Source organism: Balaenoptera acutorostrata, chromosome 13 (assembly GCF_949987535.1).
Source record: "Balaenoptera acutorostrata chromosome 13, mBalAcu1.1, whole genome shotgun sequence".
In the NCBI taxonomy this organism is placed as follows: Eukaryota; Metazoa; Chordata; class Mammalia; order Artiodactyla; family Balaenopteridae; genus Balaenoptera; species Balaenoptera acutorostrata.
In genome coordinates this window covers 72538232-72562268 of record NC_080076.1, presented here as the reverse complement: position 1 = coordinate 72562268, position 24037 = coordinate 72538232, and the positions used below count along the sequence as shown (strand labels likewise).

The 24037-nt window shown below is 58.9% G+C and overlaps 1 protein-coding gene across 8 annotated transcripts in view; it reads right to left on the bottom strand.

Annotated features, from left to right (window-relative positions):
• The window catches only part of OSBP2 (oxysterol binding protein 2), a 181133-nt gene that overhangs the window by 24437 nt on the left and 132659 nt on the right, over positions 1 to 24037 (bottom strand). For all 8 annotated transcript variants that reach the window (XM_057526007.1, XM_057526009.1, XM_007170680.3 and 5 more), the window contains one exon: positions 7740 to 7996. In XM_057526007.1, coding sequence (XP_057381990.1) covers positions 7740 to 7996 — 257 coding nt within the window. The remainder of the gene's footprint in view (positions 1 to 7739; positions 7997 to 24037) is intronic.

Below are 24037 nucleotides of genomic sequence, written 5' to 3'. Positions count from 1 at the left end.
AGGGCCGAGGCTGCCCCACCATCTACCCCACCACATCGATCCTCACACGGCCAGTGTCACTATGGACCCGCCTCTCAGTGGTCTGTAGTAATAATAAAGGTGGCGAACAGGAGAAAAATGTGCAGAGTCACGGGTTCCCTGGGCCCCTCTGCATGGCCAGCAGCTCACACTAGGGACACATCAGGGTCAACAGAGTCTCTCCTTCCCCTCCCACTGAGGAGCAACAGGCTGGCCTCAGCACATTACCTCCCGACGGTGGGAAAGGGCTGAGATTCAGGCTGGGACTGTCTGGCTCGGAGGCAGCCATGCCGGATGAAGCAGAGCCATTTCAGGCTCCAAGACCAAGAGCGGGTCCCCCAGGAGCTGCGATGGGGGTGCCAGGCTCTCCCGGGGGTCCCTCTGGCTCAGGCTCAGCCACGCCGCCATGCTCCGCATCCACCACCCTCCCGGCCCCTGGAGGCTGGGCGGCTCCCAGGGCCGGACCCCCTTCTCACGTGGCCCTCGGCTCGGGCTGCCCCGCATACAGGGGCCAGCCCTTCTCGGACGTGGAGGGGATGGTCACGGCTTCTCCTTAATGTGACTCACTCACAGCACTGGGGAGTCAGCTTCTCACTTCAGTTCAAACTTTAAAATAGCCCTTTCCACATTCAAAATAGTTTACCCCTCGTGCACAGGAACCAGCACCATCTGGCTGCCAGTTTGCCAACCGATTTTAGACCGTCCTGGAATCTATTTTTACTCATCTCCCCAAGCCCCAAGTGAGCAAGCTGTCAGGAGCAGAACAGAGGTCCGCTGGACGGGAACCTGCCCATGGGCCCCGGAAGGACGAGGAGGGCAGCTCTGGGGCCTCTCACCACCAATCTGCTTGAGTGGGTGTGAGGAGCCCCTCGTGATCTCCAAACAGGGCTCAGCGAAGCCTCAGAGCGTTTCCAGCGGTAAACAGCCCCTTCTGATCTGGTCGGTTTCTATGATGCCCCAAATCCAAGGTCCCAGCCAAGTGCCCTGAGTTGCTGCCTTTGTGTCTATGTACCCCCCACCTCCCCCACCTATCCTCATCTGTGTCCCTGTTCCCACTCCCACCGGCCGCCTCCCCCAGCCCCCAGTGCCTCTGCTCCCCCCCTCATCGTCCTCTCACAGCTCCTCCAACTGGAGCTGAAGCCTCCTCCCTCCAGGCCCAGCTGTGTTGGGCATGCGTCCTCCACCACTTCCCCGTGCCCCTGCCGTCAGGATCTGCGCCCCATCCCACCCGGCCGGCTCTACTGCGGGCACCAGCGTGCGTCCCTCGTGGGCCACTACCTTCCTTGGTAAAAGCATGCCGGGTCCGTCCCACTGGGCCCTCGGAGGGGGGTCTGGTGGGCACCACCCTCGGCCTTCACGCTGGGACTGTGGCTGCCTCCGGGCCTGCCTGAGAGTCACAGAAGCGGCTCTCTCCCTGCCAGGCTCCACTGCCCTGGCCTGCGGACAGACCCTGCTTCCGCCACAGGGAGGGGAGCGTGCACCCCACCAGCCCAGGGCAGGCTCGCCCCAGAATGACCGTGGCACTACTGTGGGGCTCTTCTGCCCAGGGCAGGGGCCCAAGGCCAACCCACAGCGGAGCCCAGGTATGCTGGGCCTAGTGACAGATGACACAGCCCTGGCCCTCTGCAAAGAGCCCCATGGCAGCAGTGGGGACAGCCCAGGGCCAACAGCTGTGACCCTCTCTGCTCATGCAGCCGCCGGGCCCGCCACCCTTGGGCAAAATGACCGCTCTGGGCCTCGGGGGTAGCACGTGAATAATACAAACGACAACGATGACAAGGAAGCTATAATGACACCAACCTCACGTGGCCATTGTGAGGAGCAAACAAAGTAACGGGAAGAAACTGGGGCGGGCGCCTGCTATCACACTGCCACCATCCCAGAGGCCTGCCTCCAAACCAGGGTGCTCTGCTTTCCCACAAAGACAAACTTGCGGGAAAAAAGAAGAAAATGGGAGTTCGTTCTTTTCACGTTGTGGAAACAAATACCCAAAGCCTGAGCTGGTAACATGTATTAATTCTGCCATTCTCTACCTCAAACCTCGTGATGCTGTAACACCGCATGCACCCTGGTTCTCGGGGAGGGAGGTGCCGCTTGCGGTCCCCACACCCAGGCCGGGGGAGCCCTGCACACGTGCAGTGCTTCGAGGCTCAGTCTCTGAACCACGGCTGTTCACTGTGCTGTGAAGTTCCTTCTAAATGGCAGCAAACGCAGTTACCCAGACGGTGAACCAAGCATGGACCTGCTGCACTGCCTTTGATCAGACTCACAAAATCACCCACTAGGGAATCTTGCCAGACACTAAGCAATTCACTCAGTCACTCCCACATTCTTTCACAACCAACTCTCTCTCTCTCATTCACTGAGGCTCCCATATGCTGGACACTGTGCCAGGCGTGGAAGCTCCAGGGCTCCCAGCATCACCAGGGAGACCGTGTCCTGTCTCTGCACACTGCTGCGGTAGAAAAGCCCATGAAACAACAAGGTCCTACTGTATAGCACAGGGAACTATATTCAACATCCTGGGATAAACCATAATGGAAAAGAATACAAAAAGTAATGTATACATGTATATAACTGAGTCACTCTGCTGTACAGCAGAAATTAACACAACATTGTAAGTCAACTATACTTCAATTAAACAAATAAGTTATTTAAAAAAGAAAGAAAAGCCCACGAGACTCGTGGACCCGCAGACAGGGAGACGGTCAGCAGAGTGGGGCAGGGATGTGGAGCTGGGAGTGGGGTAAAGGTGGGCAGAGGAGGGGTTCCTGACCCTCCTGCCCCCGCTCAAGGGAGGGATGGGTTTATTTCCCTCCTACGAGGCGGAAGGCTCTGGAGCCTGAAGACCTGGGCTCTTATCCTTAGCAGCTGCCTCAGTTTCCCCACTATAAGCAGCTGAGTGGGTGGGGGGAGATTGTGCATGCAGAACGCCTTGCAGGCGACGTGACCATGGGTAGTTGATTCTCTCTCCTGTCCTGGCTCCCTGCTGGCCAGGGCTCCACCAGCCCCTGGCACCCAGGGCCAACCCAGCCAGGTGGACTGTGAGATGGGCCCTGGGAGTAGCCGTGGGCTTGCGGGTGGGCTTCCCAGGAGAGGTAATGTACTTCTGAGGGGTGATAGGTGGGGAGGGGCTGAGAGGCTGTGGCCTCCCCAGGTTAGGTGAGTGGCCAATGCTGGCAGGGGATGGGAGGCAGACGGGGAACAGGTGGGAGAGGAGGCTGGGAGGGGCTGCTGGGCCCCCAGGGACGGTCAGGGGTCATGTGAACCCCACACCTGTTCCTCCCAGGTGAGAAGGGATGTGTCTGCTCTCATCTCCAGGGCAGCGGGTGGTAAGGCCGTCATCCACACAGCCAGCGAGCTTCACCCAAAGACCAGGTCCTGCCCAAGGGGCCACCACGACCGGGGAACGGTCCGCAGAGGCCCAGGAAGGGTAAAAGGGTGGGGGAGCTTTAGAGCCTGATGGCGTGGGTGCCGTCCCAGTGCAACGCTTACAGGGAACCATGTGTAAAAAGCTCGGCACCCCCTGCGCACAGCAAGTGGCCAGTGCTAGTGTTTTCCTTCCCTGCCTGGGAGAAATCCTCGTGACCCTTTCTGGCCCCACTCTGTGGCCACTACCTCCCCCTCTGCAGGCCCCGCCCTGGCACCGAGGGTCGCTCCCCAGCCCTTCCACGGCCCTCTACACACTTGGCCTTCACCGGTGGGTGTGTGAGCTGCTGCCCTGCTTAGCTACTCCTCCCAAAGGCTGTACTGCTGAGCCCACGTGAGACTCAGCATCACAAGGAAGATCCCTGCACCATGGGCTCAGGGGCCGGACGGGTCTGCCTGGTCCTCGCCGAGTCCTTACCTGGCACAGGCCTGGGGCAGGCTCAGTGGGAAGCCACTCAGGTCTGGGTTCAAATCCCATCAGGCAGGACCTTCCTAACTGCATGAGCCCCAAGTTCACTATGGGGCCTCTGACCTGCTCAGCTGCTGCCCCCCGAGGCCTCCTGAAGGTCCACCAGGCACCACCCTCCCAGGCCTGCTAGAAAGAACCCTGCCAACCAAAACCACAAAAGGAGGGAAGGAGGCCGGGGCTCAGTACGACGTTCCCGTGGAAAAAAACACGTTTATGACTTGATTTCATAAAGCTCTGTTCCTATGTCTCAGCAACCAGGCTGGGTCATTTCTCTGCAAGGCCAGGTGACCAGGGTGGCGAGGGGTGGTGACCAGCAGCTCTGCACCCTGCTCAGAGCCTGCACTTTCTCACTGACCTTGTCCAGGTGAGCAAACGGGGCTAGAATGGCTTTGTAAATGGTCACTTAGCAGGTAAGTGAGATGTGGGCCAGTTAGAACTTTTTTCCCTGAGATACAAGACTCACTTTGATTGAGACAGAGTGTATCAGGCACTCCCACTGGGCTACTGTTGGGGCCACAGGTGAGTAAGACCTGAGCTTGACCTCAAGGGGCACAAAGCCTGGTGGGGGATCAGACATTGAAATAATGGGCTAAACACTGCTCAGTGGGCTGGGACCACTGGGGGATCTAACCAGGAGGAACGGCTTCCTGATGGGGAACTCGGAGAGGCTCCCGGCCGTGGTGACGTCCACGTGGGGTTCTGAAGGATAAAAAGGGATCTGCCAGGCATCTGAAGGGTGGGGAAGGGGTATTCTAGAGGGTACAGCACAGGCAAGGGCAATACAGTTCAATATTCCTGATCCAGAACCTCCCCCAGACATCCTGTTCCCTCGAACACGCACAAAAGGGGCCATCCTCAAGGGGAGGGCCAGATGCCCCCTTGGGGAGCAGGGCCACAGGGACAGGCCTGCCTCAGTAGCCACGGTTCCTGGGATCTTGGAAACTGTCCAGAGAGCCTCCCTCCCTGCCCTGCTGGGAGCTCAGGATCTAAAGGCTAATGATACTGATGCCTTCTCCTGAATCTGAAGGAGGTTTAGAAATCTCCCTCTACTTCTCTCTTGAAGGCTGAACAACCTCAGACTCTTGGCCGTCTTGGGGAAAAGTGAAGAAGCAGCAGTCCATCTCCCTGTGTGGGGAGAGTGCAGCCTGCCCAGGGCCCTCCACAGGATGTGTTTGCCTGCGGGCTTTGTGTGGCCTGCCGTCCCCCATTTTCTGCTCCACTTCCATGACCCAGGCTTAATTGGCGCCCACGAGGTGGAAAACCCAGAGCCATTCACCATCCACAGGAGGGGGCTGCCCTGGCTGTGCGGCGGGTGGGAGGAGAGATTCTCTGAGTTCCCCAGGAGGGGCTCCTGTCAGTCAGGGCGGGGGGCAGAGAGGGGATGGTGGAGAGGCAGTAGGAAGCCAGTGTTGGGGAAGCAGCTTCCTCTTCCTACAGTGAGATCTGGGGGGATCTGAGGGATGAGGATTTGTGCCTTCTGGGGACAGCTGGGGGTGGCTTCCACCCATCCTGGGTCCCCACCTTCCCAGGAAAGACCCTGGTAGGGCTGCAGCCTAAAGGTAAAAGGCACACCAAGGACTCAGGTCCCTGAGAATGGGGGTTTGCCCCAGGTGGATGCGAGGCCACCCTCCATGTGCTGACCTCAGAGTGGAAGGGGGCCTCTGCAGCCCTTGAGGGTCTTACCCTCACCGTCATGAGGGCCGTGACTCCAGCAGCGCGCTACACAGACTTGGGTTTGCGTCCAGTTTGGCCACTTAGCAGCTGGTGACCCTGGGCAGCTCAGGGAGTTCTCTGCGCCTCTGTCTCCACGTGGATATTAGCGGTACTAGTGAGGCTGTGGGGAGGGGTAAGTGGTCCTGGGCGGGAGTGGGCTCCCCTCGGGGCTCGGGGGTGGGAACCACATGGACGCCTTAGTTACAGCTCCCTGGTCCAAACCCCTCCTAGTAACAGGGGTGGAGGCCAAGGCCTGGCCAGGAGTGGGGACGCTTTACCTAGGTGGCCCCTCTGCACACAGCGGGGGTTTGGGCGTTCAGGGTCTGACAGCCTCCCAGAACTGAGCCGGCTCTTGCCGGGTGAGGAGCAGCTGTCAGGAAGCGTCCCTGGAAGAAACGCGGCACTCTGCACTAGCCTGGGCTCCCAGCACCTCACTTCTGTGCCCCCACAGTGGAGGTGGATGGGGAGAGGCCCTCACGTCAGGTTCATGTTTGCGGGGGGCGCAGATCCCGGCCCAGGGTGCAGGCTCCATCACTTGGGTCCGGCTCTCCTGGTGCCAGAACTGCTAACAGGCTTCCTAATCAACGCCTGAGCTTCCCATCAAACAATTCATTACGCACTTAGGTGGTGAGCTGTTTTTATGGCTTCATAAACACAGATGAGCCTCTGATGCCTGATAAAATACTTTCGCTAGAGACGCCAGCTGAGCAGCACATTATCTGGGAAAAACCAAAACCGCTTACTCAAGACGGTGTGGCTTTAGTCTCCGCATGTGGGGAGGCCATGCCAGGGAAACCGCGGGGAAACACAAATGCATCACTATGCCTTAAATGCTCGATATCGGTGCCTGTCACCGGAAGAAGTACAGTGACCCAGGCCCCTAGAGTCTGGGGGCTGTAAGGAGGCCAGAGGGCCGAGAGGGTGGACGTGGGAAAAGGAGAGAGAAGACCAGCGACAGGGCCAAACAGCAGGGCAGCCACAGAGCTGCGGCCCAGCGGCCTCTCGGCACATGGGCGCCACTGCACCCCTGAGTGCCATGGACAAAGTCCACACCTGCGGGCACCTGTGCGTGTTTCCCTGGAGTCTGGGAAGAGGGGACAGGATCTTGGCCTGCAGTTGGCTCCAGCCTCCACCTTCCCACCCTGCCCTCAGGTTTCCTGGTGTTGGACGGAAAGCCTAGTCTCCGCTCTGACCCCCCTGCTTTGGAGGCTGAGTCCCCCACCTGGGGCTCACCTGGGCACTGGTACTGCCCACTGTCTCTGCGGCCAGCCTGACCGGCCTGCCTGAACCGCGTTCTCTGGACCCACCTCCTCTGCGGCGGCCTCCATCTCCCCACACCTCTGTGCTCTGGCCCCCAGCTCCCACGGTGCCATCCTGGCTGGGATGTGCTCATCCTGGGGGCTGTCCTTGGGAGGAGGCTGTGCCCATCAGACCTGTGTCCAGAGGGAGCACATGCACCTCTGGGGAACACTCATCAGGCAGAAAGAGGAAGGGCCCAGAAGCTCGGTTCAGCCTTGTACTCTCTGCCACCACGGAGAGACCCTCCCGGTTCACGGTCACAGCTGTGTGGCTCCCAGAACCGGTGGAAAAGGGGAAACTCCTGGGGCTGAACCCCTCAGTCCACAGACGTGGGTCCTCATTCAGCTACTTACTATCAGGTTGGCACGACTGCGGTGGCCTCAACTCAAAAGCTCTTCTGACTGAGGGACCCCCACCACACGTGCAAGCCCCCCATGGTTACAGGTCCCAATCCTGCTGCATCTGGGCCACGTACTGGGGGAAAGAGCAGCAGCAGCTGTTGCGGAAAAATGCGGCAGCCGCATCCCTACTGTGTGTGCTGAGCCGGCTGCTCAGGTTGGGCGCTGCCTTCCTCGCCCAGGCCTGAACCACCTGCGGGCTCAGCCAGATCTCACACCCAACTCCGAGCTCCACCCAACAATGAAAACCAGTGTCCTCACCCCGTGACGGCGCGTGGATGAGATGACACGGAGGATGACGGGAGCAAGAGGGAGCCCTGGCCTGTCCCTCACCCTGGCCACCCACCCGGGGACCAGGGAGCCACCTCCCCCTTGGGGCCCTGGGCCGCGCTGGCGGGCAGGCGGGCACTCACGTTGATCATAGCATTTGAAGTGATGCGGAAGAGGGTGGCCCGCTCGTTGACCGCCTTCAGCTTCTCGCCGCTCTCGCAGGGGATTCTGAGGCCGTCCAGCTCGCTCAGGGAGCGCTGCAGTGCCACGCCATGCTTGGCCACGAGCTCATTGCACGTGCTGAGGTCGTCCAGCTTCAGGGAGAGCTTCTTGATGGTGTCGTGTAGCTCGCTCTTGTCAGCTGGGGAGGCAGTCCCGTCCTCGTCGTCCCCAGAGTCATCTGTCGAGACACGCGGCGTCGCCGTGGTTCTTACGGAGCAACACACACCCAGAGGCCCAGGCGGTGCCGGCTCCTGCTCCCGGCTCCTGGCCAGGGTGAGGTGTCTGCACAGCCCCTCTGGAGTCAGAGGGGGGGATGGAAGAGGGGCCCAGCTTGAATGACAGGGCCTGGGCTGTGCTTTGCAGAGGGCACCAGCACCCCCTAAGCTGATGTGCAGGCAGGGGTGGGCTGTCTGGGTGAAGAGGTGGAGATGGCTGTGCGGGAGCGGCTCCCATCCCAGACCCCACAGACCCTGAATGAAGCCCGGACACTGTCCCCGCGTCACAGGCCCAGCCCGGGCTGACCCATGCTTCCCCCGCCAACCTGACCTTGCCCTCCGCTGTCCGCCCACCCCCAGTCCCTGCAAACAACGAGCGCTCGTGCTTCGGGCCTTTCCCTCTGTGTCCCCACTGTGTCCCCACTGCCTGGAACCTCCTCACCACCCCCAGCTCCTCAGAGGTCTCACCCCTGCCCAGCCCAATGCCGCCCCATCTTCAGAGGCGGCCTGAAGACCCCCCAGGCCGCAGTCAAAGCTCCCTCCCCGCTGCTGAGCGGTGACCCCCTCCTGCAGGTCTCCCCTGAGGAGCAAGGCCACGCTCACCTATGGGTGTCTTTTGTGTGGAGACACTGGCTGTGGCCTCTCAATGGCCTTGTCAGGGTAGGGACTGTACCGCTCCCAGGGGACAGACAGGTGATGAGGCTCAGGTAGGTGAAGCCCTGGCCCAGGCCCCCTGGCTAGTCTGTCTGCCTCCAGAGCCACCCTCTTCACACCTCGGGGCCTCCATGAGGGGCCAGGCAGGTGCTCACGCCCCACCCCCTCCCTGCTTACTCGACCCCAGGTGCCCTCGGCACCCCATCCTGGGAGTCTGAGGTACCTTGCAGCCTGGCCCGCTGCCAGCCCAGCTTGTGTCCAAAGGGGCACAGGGCTGTGGGAGCCTCCAGGGTGCTCTGCAGCGAGTGGGGTGGGGTGGGGAGCTGGCCTGGGCCCTGCTGCTACTTTGACACTGGCCTGTGAGTACCAGAGGCTGTAATTGCCAAGCGGTGTCTGAGATGCCTTGATTCAGAAATAATCAGCAAGAAACTTTTTTTTTTTTTTTTGGTGAAGGAAATCTGTAACCCAAGATAGAAATTTTTGAAAAGAGGACGCATTGTGAGAGAACAGATTTCCTCCCATGGCAGACAGGGTGCATGGGGGTGGCCACAGCTGAGACACTGCTCCGCACACGCCCTGAGCTGGGGGCAGGGGCCTGGCCAGCCTCGTAGGGGTGCCCGGAGCAAGGAGGCGGCAGGGGGCAGCATCCAGGCTGGGGGCAGGGCTTGCCCACCCCATCCAGCCCAACTGCAGCCCCGAAATGACCCAGTGTCTGGAGACCACACGTGCCAGGCCAGGCCCTGGGCCACTCGCTTGACCAGCATGAACGCTGAGCCTCAGTGGCCGGCAGACAGCAGCTGTTCCCACTCTGCAGGCACGAAAACGCAGCTTCTGAGACACCAAGCCACCGGTTTAGGGCCCTGCTATCAAGGGGGCGGTGCTGGATCTGAACCCAGGGGGGTCTGCACAGGGGTGTTTCCTCTCTCTGGATCACCTTAGAAAGGCTCCAATGGCTGATGCGTATCTTGCCTTCCTGGGTTACAGGCACTGGGCAAGGCGCTGCCTTGGTTAATGCACGTTGATGACCCAGTGAGGTAGGTTTGAGGGGCAGAAAGGTGCTTTGAAATTGCCCAGGGCCACAGGCGGGGAAATTCTGGAGCCTCCAGGCCTATCCGGCTTCAGAGCCTAGGCTCTTAGTTACAACACAACCTCCTCTCACTTTCCAGGTTCAATGTGTCAAACAACCAGAATGGCCACCAACCAGTCAGCACGGCTGCTGCTGGGCACTGGGAGGGGCGCACGGGGGCATGCTGACTGCGGGTCAGCCTGAAAGTGACTCCCTGTGTTCTGAGAAAGAACTGACCAACCTAACTCGGAGCGTCTTCCTGCAGGACGGGCAGAGGGTGGGTAATCGCACCTTAGCAAGCAGCTCTTAGGGTCCGAGTTCAGGTCCAGCTGCCAGGGACACAGGAAAGTGCTTGTTCTGCTCCCAAGTTGCTGGCTGTGTTGCTGGGGGAGGGATGGGAAGACACCTGACCAGCAAAGTCTGTTCTATGGGGATGCGCAGGCAGAGTACCTCTCAGAGGGACAGTGTGATCAGAATGAGGGAGGGTGGGGGTGGAGGGGCGAGAGGAGGAGCGACTGGATGAATGATCTTGGGTGCATCCCAGGAGGCCTGCATGGAAGCGGCAGGTCACACACAGAAGGGCAGGGTCTGGAGAAGGATGTGAGCAGTAGGGTTGGGGCACAGAGGAGCTAGCTGGAGAGGGTAGAGGGCACAGCTAAGGAGCCTGGGCTTTCATCCCTTGGCAAAACGGAGTATGTGGGCATTTGAGCAGAGGTCCATGGATAAGAGGAGGCTGGTGACAGACTGAAGGGCAGAGCTGAACAATGAAGGGGACCCTGGCCCCCAAATGGTGAACTGTGGCCAGGCTGAGTCCCAGGTCTCAGTTCAGGGTCAGGGGTCTTTGCAAGGAGTAAATCCATGTGGGACACACAGATGAAGCTCAACATCAGAGATGCAAATGAAACCGCTCAATGTGACATTCCTCAAAGTAGCAAAAAGAATAGATGGCATTAACTCATCTTGTGCTTTTTGAAGGATGAACTGGCAGTTACCCATCAAGAGCCATGAAAAGGGCTCCTTGGCTTCCACTGCCCCCCACACCCCCACCTGCCCCCCGGACGGGAGCTCTGCTGGTGGGGCATGTCGTCCAAGGAAGGAAGACACTCATACGTGCAAAGTCGCTTAGGCTGTGGTTCTCAAGCTTGTGGCCTTGGGGGTTCTCAGGCTTTTCTGACCCCACACATCTTCATTGTCCCCACTCCCACTGGGAATAAAACTCAGGCACAGTGAGCATCTGAGAGGAACAAAGTAACAATCCACATCTCAACAACACAGCAGACACTGAACTATCCACGGACTTAAAATCCTACAGGAATTCTGCAACTATATAAATACAAGAATAGCAGCAACTGGAATCTAGGACCACATCGAAGCCACACATCCACCCACAGGGGAGCCCTGGCCTGCCTCAAAGCTCACGTGAAGGTCAGGACTCAGCACAGAGCAGCTATGAGGAGGAGCTTCCAGGCTGCCCCCAGCGTAGGAAAAATGAGGTGGTCGGAGAGCAGAAGCTTGAGCTCCGGGGCACCTCGCCAGGCAGGGGCGCTCACACGTCTGCCCCAGCCGCTGACATGAGGAGCCTGCTGTCCCTGCGCGGTGGGGAGGGACACTCAGGTCTGCTCAGGTACCAGCACGGGGCCGAGGGTGGAGGGGGCAGGACTGGACAGGAGACCCCCTTCACCGGGCAGTGGGTGTGAGCAAGGGGCCGGTTAGGGGAGCCCAAAGTGCACATGGCACCTGCCCTCTGCCTGGCGAGAATCGTTTGCCATCCTCCACGCCGAATCTCAACCCCTGCGCCCGAGGCCCGTCTCTCCCGCTCTCCCCGGGACACGCTGGCCTGCAGGGCCCCTCACCTGCCCCCACCGAGCTCCCTGCGGTCAGTTGCCTTGCTCCACTCATGCTGGCCTCTGGCTGGCTCTGCACCAGCTGGTGCGCCCTGGGAAATGCTGCATGAGTTGCACTCAGACCCAGCCCAGTCTCGGCAGCTCGGGAAGCAAGGTCTGGAAGAGGCAGCTTCCTACTGCTCAGCCATGAAGGGCTGGGTGGGAAGGCGGCGTCCGGCAGCAAACAGCCACAGCAATGGACGGTGGCAGCAATGGACAGTGACAGTAGTGGCCAGGGCATACACAAGGTGCCGGCACTTCTTAAAGCACTGGACAAATAACTCACTTAATCTTTGCACCCTTAGCATCCTCATTTTACAGGTGAGAAAGCAGAGCCTCAGAGCAGGACGGGTCCTACGGAGAGTAAGTGGTGGGGCTGGGGTCCCTCCCCCGGTCTCTCAGCACAGGCCACACTGAGGGGGTCACTAACGGGAGCATCTCGCCCTGCCCTCTCCCTGCTAGCCTACATCATCTCACCCTCCTCCCCCACCCCTCCCGAGACTGTCAGCCTCACCAGGAAGAGGACAGAGCCAGAATGTCTGCCCTGGGGGTGGCGGGGGGACTGCAGACCCTGCCACCCACACCCTCATCTCAGCGGGAGGGCTGAGGTTCAGGGCAGGAAGCATCTGGCCAAGACCACCAGCAGCCAGAGAACAGGAGCCCACATCCCTGCACGGCCAGCCTCCAAGGACAGTGACCCCAGGGAGCCAAACTGGAGGGTCTGTGACAGAGGAAGGACTGGAGAGCTGGAGGGGGCAAAGGGGAGGCCCAGGCAGGGGGCAGGCGGCAGGGGCTTCTGCCCTCCCATCCTCCCGGCCCCAGCTGCCAGGGCCATTGTGCTGAACCCCTGCTTCCCCAGGCCTTGCTCTGCCTGCCTGTCTTGCGCTGCTGCTCCGGGTGTGCTTCTAATGTTCAGATCAAACCTCCACAGAAAAGCGACTCAGCAGGAGCCCAGTGAGTTGCTCCACCAGCTGCAAAGGCTGTACCTTCTGAGACCAGGAAGCGGGCCTGGCAGATGGGGAAGGTGACTCTGCTCTTCTTCCCCAGGCAACTCTGCGCCAACGAGCCTGCACCTTCTAATGAGAAAGACTTCCTGGGGAACTCAGGCCTGACATTCCTCAGCCAGTGGCACCCCGAGCCTCCCTGGCTAAAGTGACAAAAGCAAACAGCAGCTCCAGACTGTGGAACATGGAAAGAACAACCAATCCAGCCTCCAAGCCAGGGGCAGGGTTCTAGGTAAGGTGAAGGCAGCTCTGGGGATGGCGGGATCACGTGCAGCAAATGACCGTGGAATAAAGGGCTCCAGCCTGTTCTCAGACACGACCATTTCTAGAAAAGCACCGACTCCTGAAATACCCACTGATTTTCACCAGCTAAATGCAAGAATGAATTCTCCTTTTTGTTAGATGAGAATAAATCCATAAAACTCGGGTTACCAACGTGTTTACAAGGCAGCAGTCACAACTTCTCAGTCCATCCCGGCCAGGCCAGCAGAGTACGGCAGTGGCCTCCCATCCATGGCAAGCTTCCCAAGTGCATGAGCTTCCAACCCTTAGGGACTATCCTGGGTTGGCTAGTGTCCCCCCAAAATCATGCCCTTCCTGGAACTTCAGAATGTGACCTTATTTGGGCTGATGCAGGTATAATTAGTTAAGATGAGGTCATATTGGAATAGGGCGGGTCCTTAATCTAATATGACTGACCTCCTTATAGGAAGAGGAGCAAAGACACAGAAACACTCGTGATGACACAGAGACTAGAGTGAAGCATCTGCAAGCCAAGGATTGCCAGCAACACCAGAAGCTGATCGGTACTCTGACTTACTGCCCTGAGGGGTGGTCCCTGGATGCTCCCTAGATAAGCACTGAGACTCCCACCTGGGCACAGAGACCTCACAGGTCTCTCTGTTCTCCCCTCAAGCCTGGCACACATGCCTCCCTGACTGCTCAGGGAGGTGGCCTGGGACAGCGGAGGAGCCCGGTTCTGAGGCAAGCAGTCCTGCTTCAACCCCACGTGGCCTTGGCTAAGGGTGCTCGTCCATACTCTGGGGATATTCATACCTCCTCTGGAAAAGGATTTAAGTCCCCAGCGTGCAGCCAGGGCAGAGCTGGGACTTCCTGGCCCCCCACCCACCAATATCCCTGTCACCCTCATCAGCACAGCTCACTTTTTGCACATAACCAGTCTTGAGTTTACTTCAAATCATAGAGGCTTGGAGCCAGAGGGAGCCCCGGTGTTTCTGCTGTGCCCCCACCCCTACTCGGGGGTCTCCCTGAACCCCTCAGTAGCCGGCTGCAGCTGAGGAGCCACTGGGCACCCGCACCAGGGCCGGGACCCTCTCACCTGGAACTCCTGGGAAGGAGTGGGTTGCCATGGAAACAGCCAGCAGAGCAGAGCCAGGTGGGCTATTTTTAGAAGTGGAGCTTTTTTTCCCCATCTTTGAGGAAAATGTATCAAGTTTCTGGGTGGGGAGGCAGCTCTTTGAAACCAAGAAACCAAAAGGCTGCACAGATTGGTCTGGAAGGTGGGGGAGGTGACATGGTGGGGACGTGGGAGCCAGGGGCCCTGTGGCTGCCCCATTTTGCACTGTCTCTTGCTTGTTTCTCTGGGGAATCTGGCTTTGCCCTTGCCTGCCCACAAGCTCCTCGGGGTCAAGGCACAGGATGACCAGGGCCCCCTCCCCTCACACACTGTGGCTGGAGATGAGTGACAGCAGCCCTGGCTGAGGAGGGGCCTCAGGACAGGTGAGGTGAAGGCTGGGGAAGCCCAGCACTCACGCCTCCCTCTGCACCTCCACCCAGCACTGGGCAGGACAACATTCGGGGGGAGGTGGTGCTTAGATGGGTCCTGGCAGAGGGACAGGACTGCAGTGGAAGGGGACAGGCCTATGGAGGTGGGAAGACAAGTCCAGGGACACCAGCAGGGTTCTGAACAGGGAGGGACATTCAGATGGCTCATCCACCTCTAGGTGCCAGGAAGCCAGGGACCCCTGCCCTCGCCCAGCCAGGCCATGCTCTGCCTGCGCTCCACGCCCTTGCTTCCTCTTGGCTCTTCAGCCCATCCAGTACCAGGGAGACCCCGTGGCTTTCTCACCTCCTTGCCACTCCCCAGATATCTTTCCTCCTCTCCTCCGTCTGCAGATGGCTGCTCCCGGGGCTTCCCTGGTGGCCCAGTGGTTAAGAATCCGCCTGCCAATGCAGGGGACACGGGTTCGAGCCCTGATCCGGGAAGATCCCACATGCCGCGGAGCAACTAAGCCCATGCGCCACAACTACCGAGCCTGCGCTCTAGAGCCCGCGCGCCACAACTACTGAAGCCCGTGCACCTAGAGCCCGTGCTCCACAACAAGAGAAACCACTGCAATGAGAAGCCCGCGCACTGCAACGAAGAGTAGCTCCCGCTCGCCGTAACTAGAGAAAGCTCACACGCAGCAACGAAGACCCAACACAGCCAAAAATAATAAATAAATAAAATAAATTTATTTTTTAAAAAAAGATGGCTGCTCCCCAAGGCCCAGTACCCATCGCTTCACCTGAGCACTGCCCTGAGCCCTCGGGCTCCCTCCCTCGGGCTCCCCAGCACTTGCCCCTGGACCCGCCTCCGGCTGATGGGAGTAACATCCAAAAATGTAAAAAGAAGGTGATGGCTTCTTGGATGACAAGGTACAAAACTTGCTAGCCAGGCACTAAGCCACTGACCGGGCAGGGCCCAGAGGGGTCAGGGAGATAAGAGAGAAGCCTTGTCCCATTGGCCAGGAGTCACGGGAGGAGGCAGCCACACAAGGGGACCCACAGCCATCCATGGGTGGGTGGCGCAAGGCAGGTGGAGGCCAGCAGACAGCCAAGGAGTGCCACTGGCTGGTGTGGGGAAGGGGCGGGGGGACAGGACACATGCTGTCTGAGTACCTGCTCATCCCAGGCTGGCCCCGTCCCAGCCCCCTGCCACTCCACAGAAGAGAGGGCACAGGGAGGGTGGGGAAGGATCCCTGCTCCCCGCTCCACCGTGGCAGGGAGCCTGCATCAGTGCAGCGTGGGCCCCGCTGTGCCCATGGCCTGAGACCCAACTTAGAACGGCAGCTGACGATGCTGACATCATGCCCTAACCCAGCGGTGCTCCCTGACCCAGCAGCATGGTTAATGGATTAATGGGGACAGGCGCTGCTCCCCTCCCTCTCCGCACGACAGGGAGGGGACAAGGCCTAACCCCCGAGCCCTGCAGCCTTCCAGCCCTGCAGGGTCCTTCTGGGACCCTGAGTGGCCACACCTACCTGGGGCCCCCAGGACCCCATGGGGGGCTTTCATCTCGCCTGAACACTAAGAACTTTCCTGCAGTCTGGCTGTGCAGAGACCCCACCGCAGGGCCTCTGAGGAGACAAGCACAGCCAGCGGACGTTGGTTTCAAGTGAGAACCGCGGGGCCCTGCACTCTCAGCAGAGAACAGCCATTTCCAATCTGCAGTGTTAGCATCTCAAAAATTCAATTACAGCAGGTTTGCTGACGGTTATTTAGATTTCCGGAGGTTTGTTAAGCTGCCCAAATTCAATTGCAGAATCCAATCAGCTGGATGCTGACAACAGAAACAGGCCTTGAGGCAGGTCCACGAGGTCAAGTGACTTTGGTGGGTCTGAGACCCTACACCCCTGTTGCTCAGTGACAGCCTATCCTGTGCTTCCTTGGGTCATGACTTCGCCACGTTATGACACAGTCTGCTACACGAACCACACCCAGGAGAGGAATGGGTGGCGTGGAGAGTTATGGACTGTGCCCAAGACCCCAAGGCTCCTGAGTGGTGGAGCTGGGACTGGCAGAGTGGTCTTTACAAAGAGTCTGATGGCACCTGCCACCCCCATGGCCCTGAGGCTGAGAGACTGCAGCAGCTCACTCCACCCAGCCCGAGGTGAAGCCTGCGCTGGCCAGTGACCTCCACCTGGCCTGGACCGGGCGAGTGGGGAGGTGAGCCCTGCCTGGGGTGACGCTGCTCCTGTGGTCCTTCGCCCTGGAGGAGGGCCCCACTCAGGCAATGGGGAGAGGGGGGCTGAGAGGTCTCCTAGTCTTGACAGAGAAGGGCTCAGACAGGAGCCCCGGGGTGGGGTCCCAAGAGGCCGTGGGAGGAGGCGGCTGCCTTACAGGCGCACCGTGCAGGAGGGTGACACAGGAGGAGGGTGCTGCTCCAGGGAGATGAGGGAGCAGGGGCACCGGGCTGGTGGTGGGACAGGCCGGAGCCCTGAGGATGAGCACCTCTGAGGTGCAGTCCCTGAGGCAGGTCGGAGGCCTCCGCGCTGCAGAGTGAGGCACGGGAACCAGGTCAGACGAGACAGAGAGCCACTGGGGGCCCCTGGGAACGGGAGTGCCCCCTCACCAAGGTACTGCCAGTCCTTCCTGACTGGGAAATCCAGAAGGAAAGCAGGTTTGTCTTTCCCAAAGTAGATTCTGTGGGACACTAGTCCTGCAGGGGCTTCTGCAGAAAAAGGAACCAGTGATTTAAAAAAAAAAAAAAACAAACTTCCAAAAATAGGATGAATGACGTCCCTCCCAGCCAAGGAGGTAGGTGACTGAAAGCTCTGAGAAGCTTGGCCTTGAGGATACTGGAAGGCATGTAGGGATCTAATCTGATGGAAAAATCAGATAATAATAAATAATAAATCATGAAACCCTGGTAGGCAGATGGAAAACACAAGCCAGAGCACCGGCATCATATGATCTTTGTGGGCCCTCTGTGGCCCATCTCCCCGCCGCTCTCTCTGGTGATCAGCATGGGGTGTGTTGAGGGCACCAGGAACAGGGTGAGACCACATTCAGGCTCTCCAGCAGCTTCCACTGGAGAGGGGTGCAGGGGTGGCACCCCAACCTGGACAGCTATCAACAAGGCTGGGGTGAGGCCCCAGGGATGGGTGCCCCGGGCTGGCACAAAAGTCAGGCTTTGCTTCCAGTGCACCAGGGATGCAGGGGCAGGAACCTCACCCACAAACACGAAGCTGCAGGCCAGTATCTGTGGTGACTGAATCTCTGATCTTCCCAGGGGAAAACACCCCCAGGGACCCCTGGGCTGGCTGTAGAGGCCAGCAAGCAGCGGAAGGCTGGGCAAAAATCTCAGAGAGCAAAGAAACAAACCCCCTTTCCTCTCACTGGAGGGGGCTAGGGCACAGGGTCAGAGCCATGAGCCACAACGATGGGTGAAAAATAAGTGTATGCAAGTGACGGCTAGGACGCCCACAGAACCAGGTGCCTTCCTCCTCAGCAGAGGGCTGTGACCTGGGGCCACACAGCATCCTCAGGATGATGGACGGCTCTGGGAGCAGGGCCCACCTCCAGGGAAATAAACACTGGTGCAAAGATGGAGCCTAAAAACAGAGGCACAGGCTCCAATTATGGCATCTTCTGAGATGCTGAAGCCAACCTGCCACCCACAGCCCCCTCCGGCCCGCAGAGCGCCCAGCCCACCCAGAGCTTCCACCCTAACCAGGGTTTCCACGGGGTCTCCTAAAGGAACGGGGGGCCGTCCCAGATCCAGCACTGCAGAGTGCTGGTGTCCTACCCACCACCCCGCTCCAGACTCACTCATCTGCCCTGTCCTGGTTTGAGTCTCACCCCAAGGTCCCAAGGTGCAGAGGTGGGCCGCCCCTCAGCCAACCTGAGGCAGGTGCGTGAGGGCCGGACCCCACGCCAGCTGGGTTTGGGCGGAGAAACTGCAGCCCACCCCCTGCCGGTGCCAGCTGACTGGGGGCGAGGCGCTGCTGCTCTCACCTGAGCCCTTGTTTAAGGGGCAAGAGAGGGGCAGCTGGAGCACGGACGCTCCTCTTCCTCCACCCTGCTGATGTCGAGACAGGAACCCACCTGCGTCGCAGCACGGTGGATCCTCCCCGAGGCGCCCGCCCCACCCAGACAACAGTGAGCCTCCTCGGGGGGCTGCCGTGCTCCCCCCAGCCTCCACTGCAAGCCTCTAAACTCCATCCCACCTGTCTGCTCACTCCTGGCTCACAGAAAGCCCCCTGCAGGCCCGGCCTCCAGGTCAGGGGGACCGCCTGGTGCCTTGGTGGCAGGAAGGGCATCAGTTTTTTAAAAAAGTTTCTCCAGGAGATTTCACACCGCAGCCGGGTGAGAACTGCTGGGTTAGATGCTGGCGAGGCCTCACCAGCTTTAACACCTCATAATCCGAGGCTCCAGCCACACGTTTCCTCAGTGCCCCATATCTGTCCTCCGCACCCTGCACCCCACCTCCAGGTGCTGCCTCCCAGCTCTGCAGACCGGGGAACCAAGGCCGAGGGGCTCACGTGGCCTCCAGGCACCTGGCTCCTGGGGCTCCCCTCTCTCCAGGGCCCTACACTGCCTTCTGGGTAACCAAAGAAAAGGAAAAAAGTCCTCTCGGCTTGCCAGCTCAGGAAATTAAACAACGTCCTTGTTTCCCTGTTGAAATCCAGCCTTTGTCCACATAACACAATTTCAGTTTGGGTGTTGCTGTCTCACCTCTGGTCCTGTTTCTCCACGACGTCGTTACTTGTTAGCAGCTGCCCCAGATCCCATCAGGTTACGAGCCGTGGCCTCCCCGTGGCGCCAGCTGCTGGGGCCGTGGCGGGAACACCACGGAACGGCTTCTTTCTGCCCTCGCGGGCAGGGGGGAAGCACTGCCCTTGGCCCAACCGTGAGCACAACTCCTCAGAGGCCACTGAGCCCACCTCACACTTCTCCCCACCAGAGAAGAGCGCCCACCCCCTGGTCCCACCCCCTCCGCTTCCTGTTGTGGGTCCAGCGATCCCTGACCAATGAGAAGGATCCTTTAATGAACAACAAGGAGCCCCACCTGTGACAGTGTTTAATCTTGCTCAGCACAAACACCTGTCTCACAGCCAAAGCAAGTGGGACTGAACTGAAGCAAGGTCTGCCGACCCACACGAGAACCCACTGATCCACTCCCAACTGCGCCAGCGTAGTTGAGCCGCTCACTGGAAACTGCCAGATTACATTTTCCTGGCCCGAAGACAGCCACAGCTGCTTATCCTTGGAAATCATCGGACGCCCACGTAATCACGCTAAAGAGCTTTCCATGTGCGGCCGCCTCCAGGCATCAATGACAGAGAGTGACTGGGTCGGGGAGGAGGCGGGGGGCTGGGAGAGGGGTCCCGCCACCTAGGAGCCCGACGGGCCCTGGAAGGACAGGGGCTGTGTCTGCCTGGCTGATCTCCACCTCCTGGGCCTGCATGCAGGAGGTGCCAAACAGAAACCTGTTGAATGAACGGATGCCACAAGGGACGATGGTGGGAAGCGTTTTGTGAACCCCAGGGCAGTGTGCAGGTGAGCGGTGACGGGTTCAGGGTTTTCCCCTGGCTCTTGAGAGAACGCAGCAATCACAACCCGCTCACCCTATGACCCACCCCCCTTAGCTGCCCAGTCCCTGCAAAGTTCCTCTTTCCCGCCCTGCAGACCTCAGAGAGTCCTCCTGCTTCTTCTGGCTGTGGGTGGTGAGTGGGGGCCTGGCCCTGGGCCAAGCTCTGTGGGGAGGGTGAGAAGGAGACCCACAGGCCCTGCCTGGGGGGTGGAGTCTCATAGTCCACTCTATGCAGGGTGGACAGGCCAAGTTGTGTCTTAAACAGAAAGGGGACAGAGCCACCCCTTTCATTTAAATGCCCACGTAAGACGCTCTCCCCTTTAGGAGTCAAGCAGACCTGCAAGTCCCAGTTTGCTGTTTATCACCCCTGAGACCTTGCAGCTACTTAACTTCTTTACCTTCAGTTCCTCATCTGTAAAATGGGTCAATGCCTGTAACGTGCTTAACACAGTGTCTGCCACAGTGAGGCCACGAACATCAGCCATTATTACCTGGCTATAAAAAAGAGCCATGCTGAAGGTAGAAAAGTCAAAAAGCCCTGTAGAGAAAAGCATAAAGTAGCAAAGAAACAATCACCAGCAATCCTCCTCAAGATAACCTCATCAACCTGTCTGATGCCAGTGGCATCTCTTCCCGCCCGCTCCCACATGCTACCCATAATGGGGACCGTCCCTTGTTCCAATTCCATGACTGCCAGCGACCAAGAACACCCAAGCAAGGGACCTCTCAGGGGCCAGGAGGGTGGATGGGAACTCTCGTCACTTGAAAGGCGTGTGCCCTGCGATCCAGGCACACCTGGAGCCAGGTTACCATGACTGCCTGCTCCCTGCCGGTCTGAGGTCCAGGTGGGCAGAGGCGGCCACCTGAAGGGTCACCTGAAGGGAAGGCCGCCAGTCTCTGATGGCAACACCAGAAGAGTACACTTGGCAGAATGTGTTTAAAGTGACCCGGCTCAGAGTGAGGCCGAGAGAAAGGGGCAGGAGGTAGGGATATTTTTGGAGGCTGTCTGGCTCCTCCAAAGGCCCTTTTGTTCCTCTCCTAGTTCTGGGTCACTGTCCATGCAGCTAGGAGCCTGGCACAGGCCCTGTGTTCGCAGGCATCTGAACACTCCTCCTGGAGGACACGGAGGGCAGTGGACAGTCCTCTTCGTGACCCACATCCTTGGGAGCCCCGACCCAGAACTGACAGGGGGAGGCTGGGGATGAGGGTCAGTGCAGCCGAAGAAGGCATTCCTGCACCCGAAAGACATCAAGGCTTTCCAGTTCCCAGTCTAGCCTTCTGTTTTGTGTTTCCTATGTTCCCAGGTCGCTAGGGAGACTGCTGGGTGGGCAGGTCCTCAGCTTGAGTGTTGGTTTGGCCACCAACAGACTGTGTGACTTTGAGCAGGTCTCTCCCTTCTCTGGGCCCCAGTGTTTGCTCCTGTAAGGAAGGGCCTCTACCGGGCAGACCCACTGCTCTGCGGAGAAGGTCCACCAGCTACGGTTAATGCGGGCCTTAATGCGGACGTGCACTTGACCCTGGGCCTGGGGACTTCTCTGCTAGTTGTGATCTGGGAGGGGCAGGGGGAAGAAACAACCCTGTGACCAAGCAAGCTACCCCAACCCCACCCCAGATTTGATGATTCAGCAGAACTGGTCATTTATGAAGAAGCCTTGGGAGCCAGGCCAGAGGCCCGGATCCATGGAGGCCCTGCCACCGTGAGATGGAGCAGAATGCTGATTGTGAGAGTAACTGCATCCCAGCCAGGCAGGCAGAGCCCAGATCTGGGAGTCAGAAGCGGGGCTCAGATCCAGAGGCAGGGGAAGGAAACAGGGCTGATGAAAGGCCTGCAGTGGAAAAGGCTCGAGGGCGTCAGTCACCAGCGCCCCTGCCCTCTGCACAGCTCGTTCCTCCATTAGTCAGCTGTGCCCCTGCCCAGGTCCACCGTCGCCTCCCCAGCCCCGTCCCCGCAACTGCTGGACGAGGAGGGCAGCCACCCCTCACAGCTCCGAGGGGCCCTACCAGCAGGACCGTGCAGACACCACTGTGGGCAGGTGGCTTCCAAGGCTTGGCTCAGGGGGAAAAGCTACTTGAGCAGTGATTGCTAAGGAGGAAAATCAATCTGAAAATAGTGAGGCCCCAGAAAAGTCCACATTCGGGAAGGAACCTGCTTGTGAGGAGCTTGGCCAAAGACTAACGAGGTGGGATTTCGCTGGCTGTTTGCTCCCGAGGGCAGGGATGAAGGCATGGCCCCCGCCTCCCCAGCGGCCCCTGGCTCTGACCATCTGCTCGCCCAGCCTCTGTCAGGGGAGAACTATTTTCTGCCGGGCCAGCAAGCATCATTCTCAGGCTCTTGGCTGATACATTGCTTACTGTAAATCAAGAAATTGGTTTTCTGTTTTCTAAAAGAAATGGAAATTAGAAATTCCAACGTGTGATGGTATTTGTGAAGAAAACTGCAAGTGATTGTCCCTAAAAATAGAAGGGGGCTGTTTCCAACTGCCAAGTCTTAGTGACTAGGAGCTGGTGCCTGGGCAGGGAATACTGCCACAGGGAACCGTGGGGAGGGTGACATGGTGGAAGTGACAGCCACTGTGAGGCCAGGCGAGGGAAAAGCCAGCAGAGACAAGGGAAGAGGGGGAGGGAGCGGGGAAGGAAGAACCTTGTCTCAGAGCAAAGCCCTAGAGGAGGGCCACCTGCCCACCTGGGGCTGTGCCGGCGGGCTCTCTACCTGAGTCCTGGGGACCCCTGCTCAGCAGCTGCTGCCTGAGCCTGCAGGGAGGCTCCTCACAGCCCGGGCAACGCAAGGTCCCCAGAGCCTGGCTGAGACCTTCCCCTCAACTGCAGAGCCCAGGGGCTTCTCACTTAGGCCACGGGGCTGAGGGAGAAACCTGGACCCACCCAAAGGTACCATGCAGTCAGCAAGGGCATCAGAACACAGTCCTGCACAATCTGAAACCCCACAGCCAGGCGGGCTTGAATTACAACCAGACGGTCTGCAGAGATCCAACATCTTTGGGCCAAGTTTCCACCCGAGACCCATTTCCATTGGCTCCACGTTGGCCTGGCGGGGCTCCCCTTAAATAGGTCACTGTGGCTGACAACTTTCTGGTGTCCTTGTCCTAGGCCCACCCTGGCTGGAAGGGGGAGGGACTGATGGAACAGGTAGTGGGGGGCCGTGAGGCCTTTGGGCTATGCTGAGCTGAGGAATATTCAGGCCGTTTAGGGCCGGAGGACTTGGGGCCATGGAATGGCTGTGTCCTACAAAAGGCCCCTTTTCTGGAGCAGGTGAGCCTGAGGCAGAGACCCAGGCAACAACAGAGGGTCACTGCTTGCTGGCAACACAAAGTCACTCCGCAGTGCATGACCTTCTTCGGATTGGTTGGTGGTGAGGTAACAAGGTGATGTTTCCAGACATGCACTTCCAGACATGCACATCCAGATGTTTCCAAGGTCATGCACTTCGCAGGTCACCACACCCCTGTGCTGTGGGCTCCACTTCTGGCCTCCTTAAGTGCCAGGGGTGCTGGGGATCTGTGAGACGAGGTGCTGCCCCCGGTCATCTGAGGGGCAGCTTGATTCTGGGATTTGGATGCTGGGGCCATGAACGGGGATGTGCCAGGGCAGTGGGCACATGAGCCAGAAGACAAAGAAGGAACAGCTTCCTTACAGAGCTGAGAGAGAAGAAAAAACCCTGGAATTTTGTAGTTCATAAAAATGTCCTCCAAAAATAAAGATGAAGTAAAGATATGTTCAGACAAATAAAACCTGAGAGAATTTGTGGCTCCCTGACCTACAATAAATGTTAAAGGAAATTCTTCAAGCTGAGAGGAAATGATACCAAATGGAAACTCAGATCCAGACAAGGGAGTGAAGACGGCTAGAAATGACACCGGGCAGGACCCTGCGGGGACTTCCAGGTACGAAAGCCCCTCTGAGTCTTGTTTGTAGGAAAAAGGCTTTAGTCCCCCAGACCTTCCCTAAGTTCCAAAGAGCAGCACAAGCATTTACTAGTTAGGGAGGTGGGGGAATGTAAAAACAAAGGAAAAGCAGTTAAGCAAGAAAAGTAATGACAATATTCAGCATAAAACAGAGCCCTG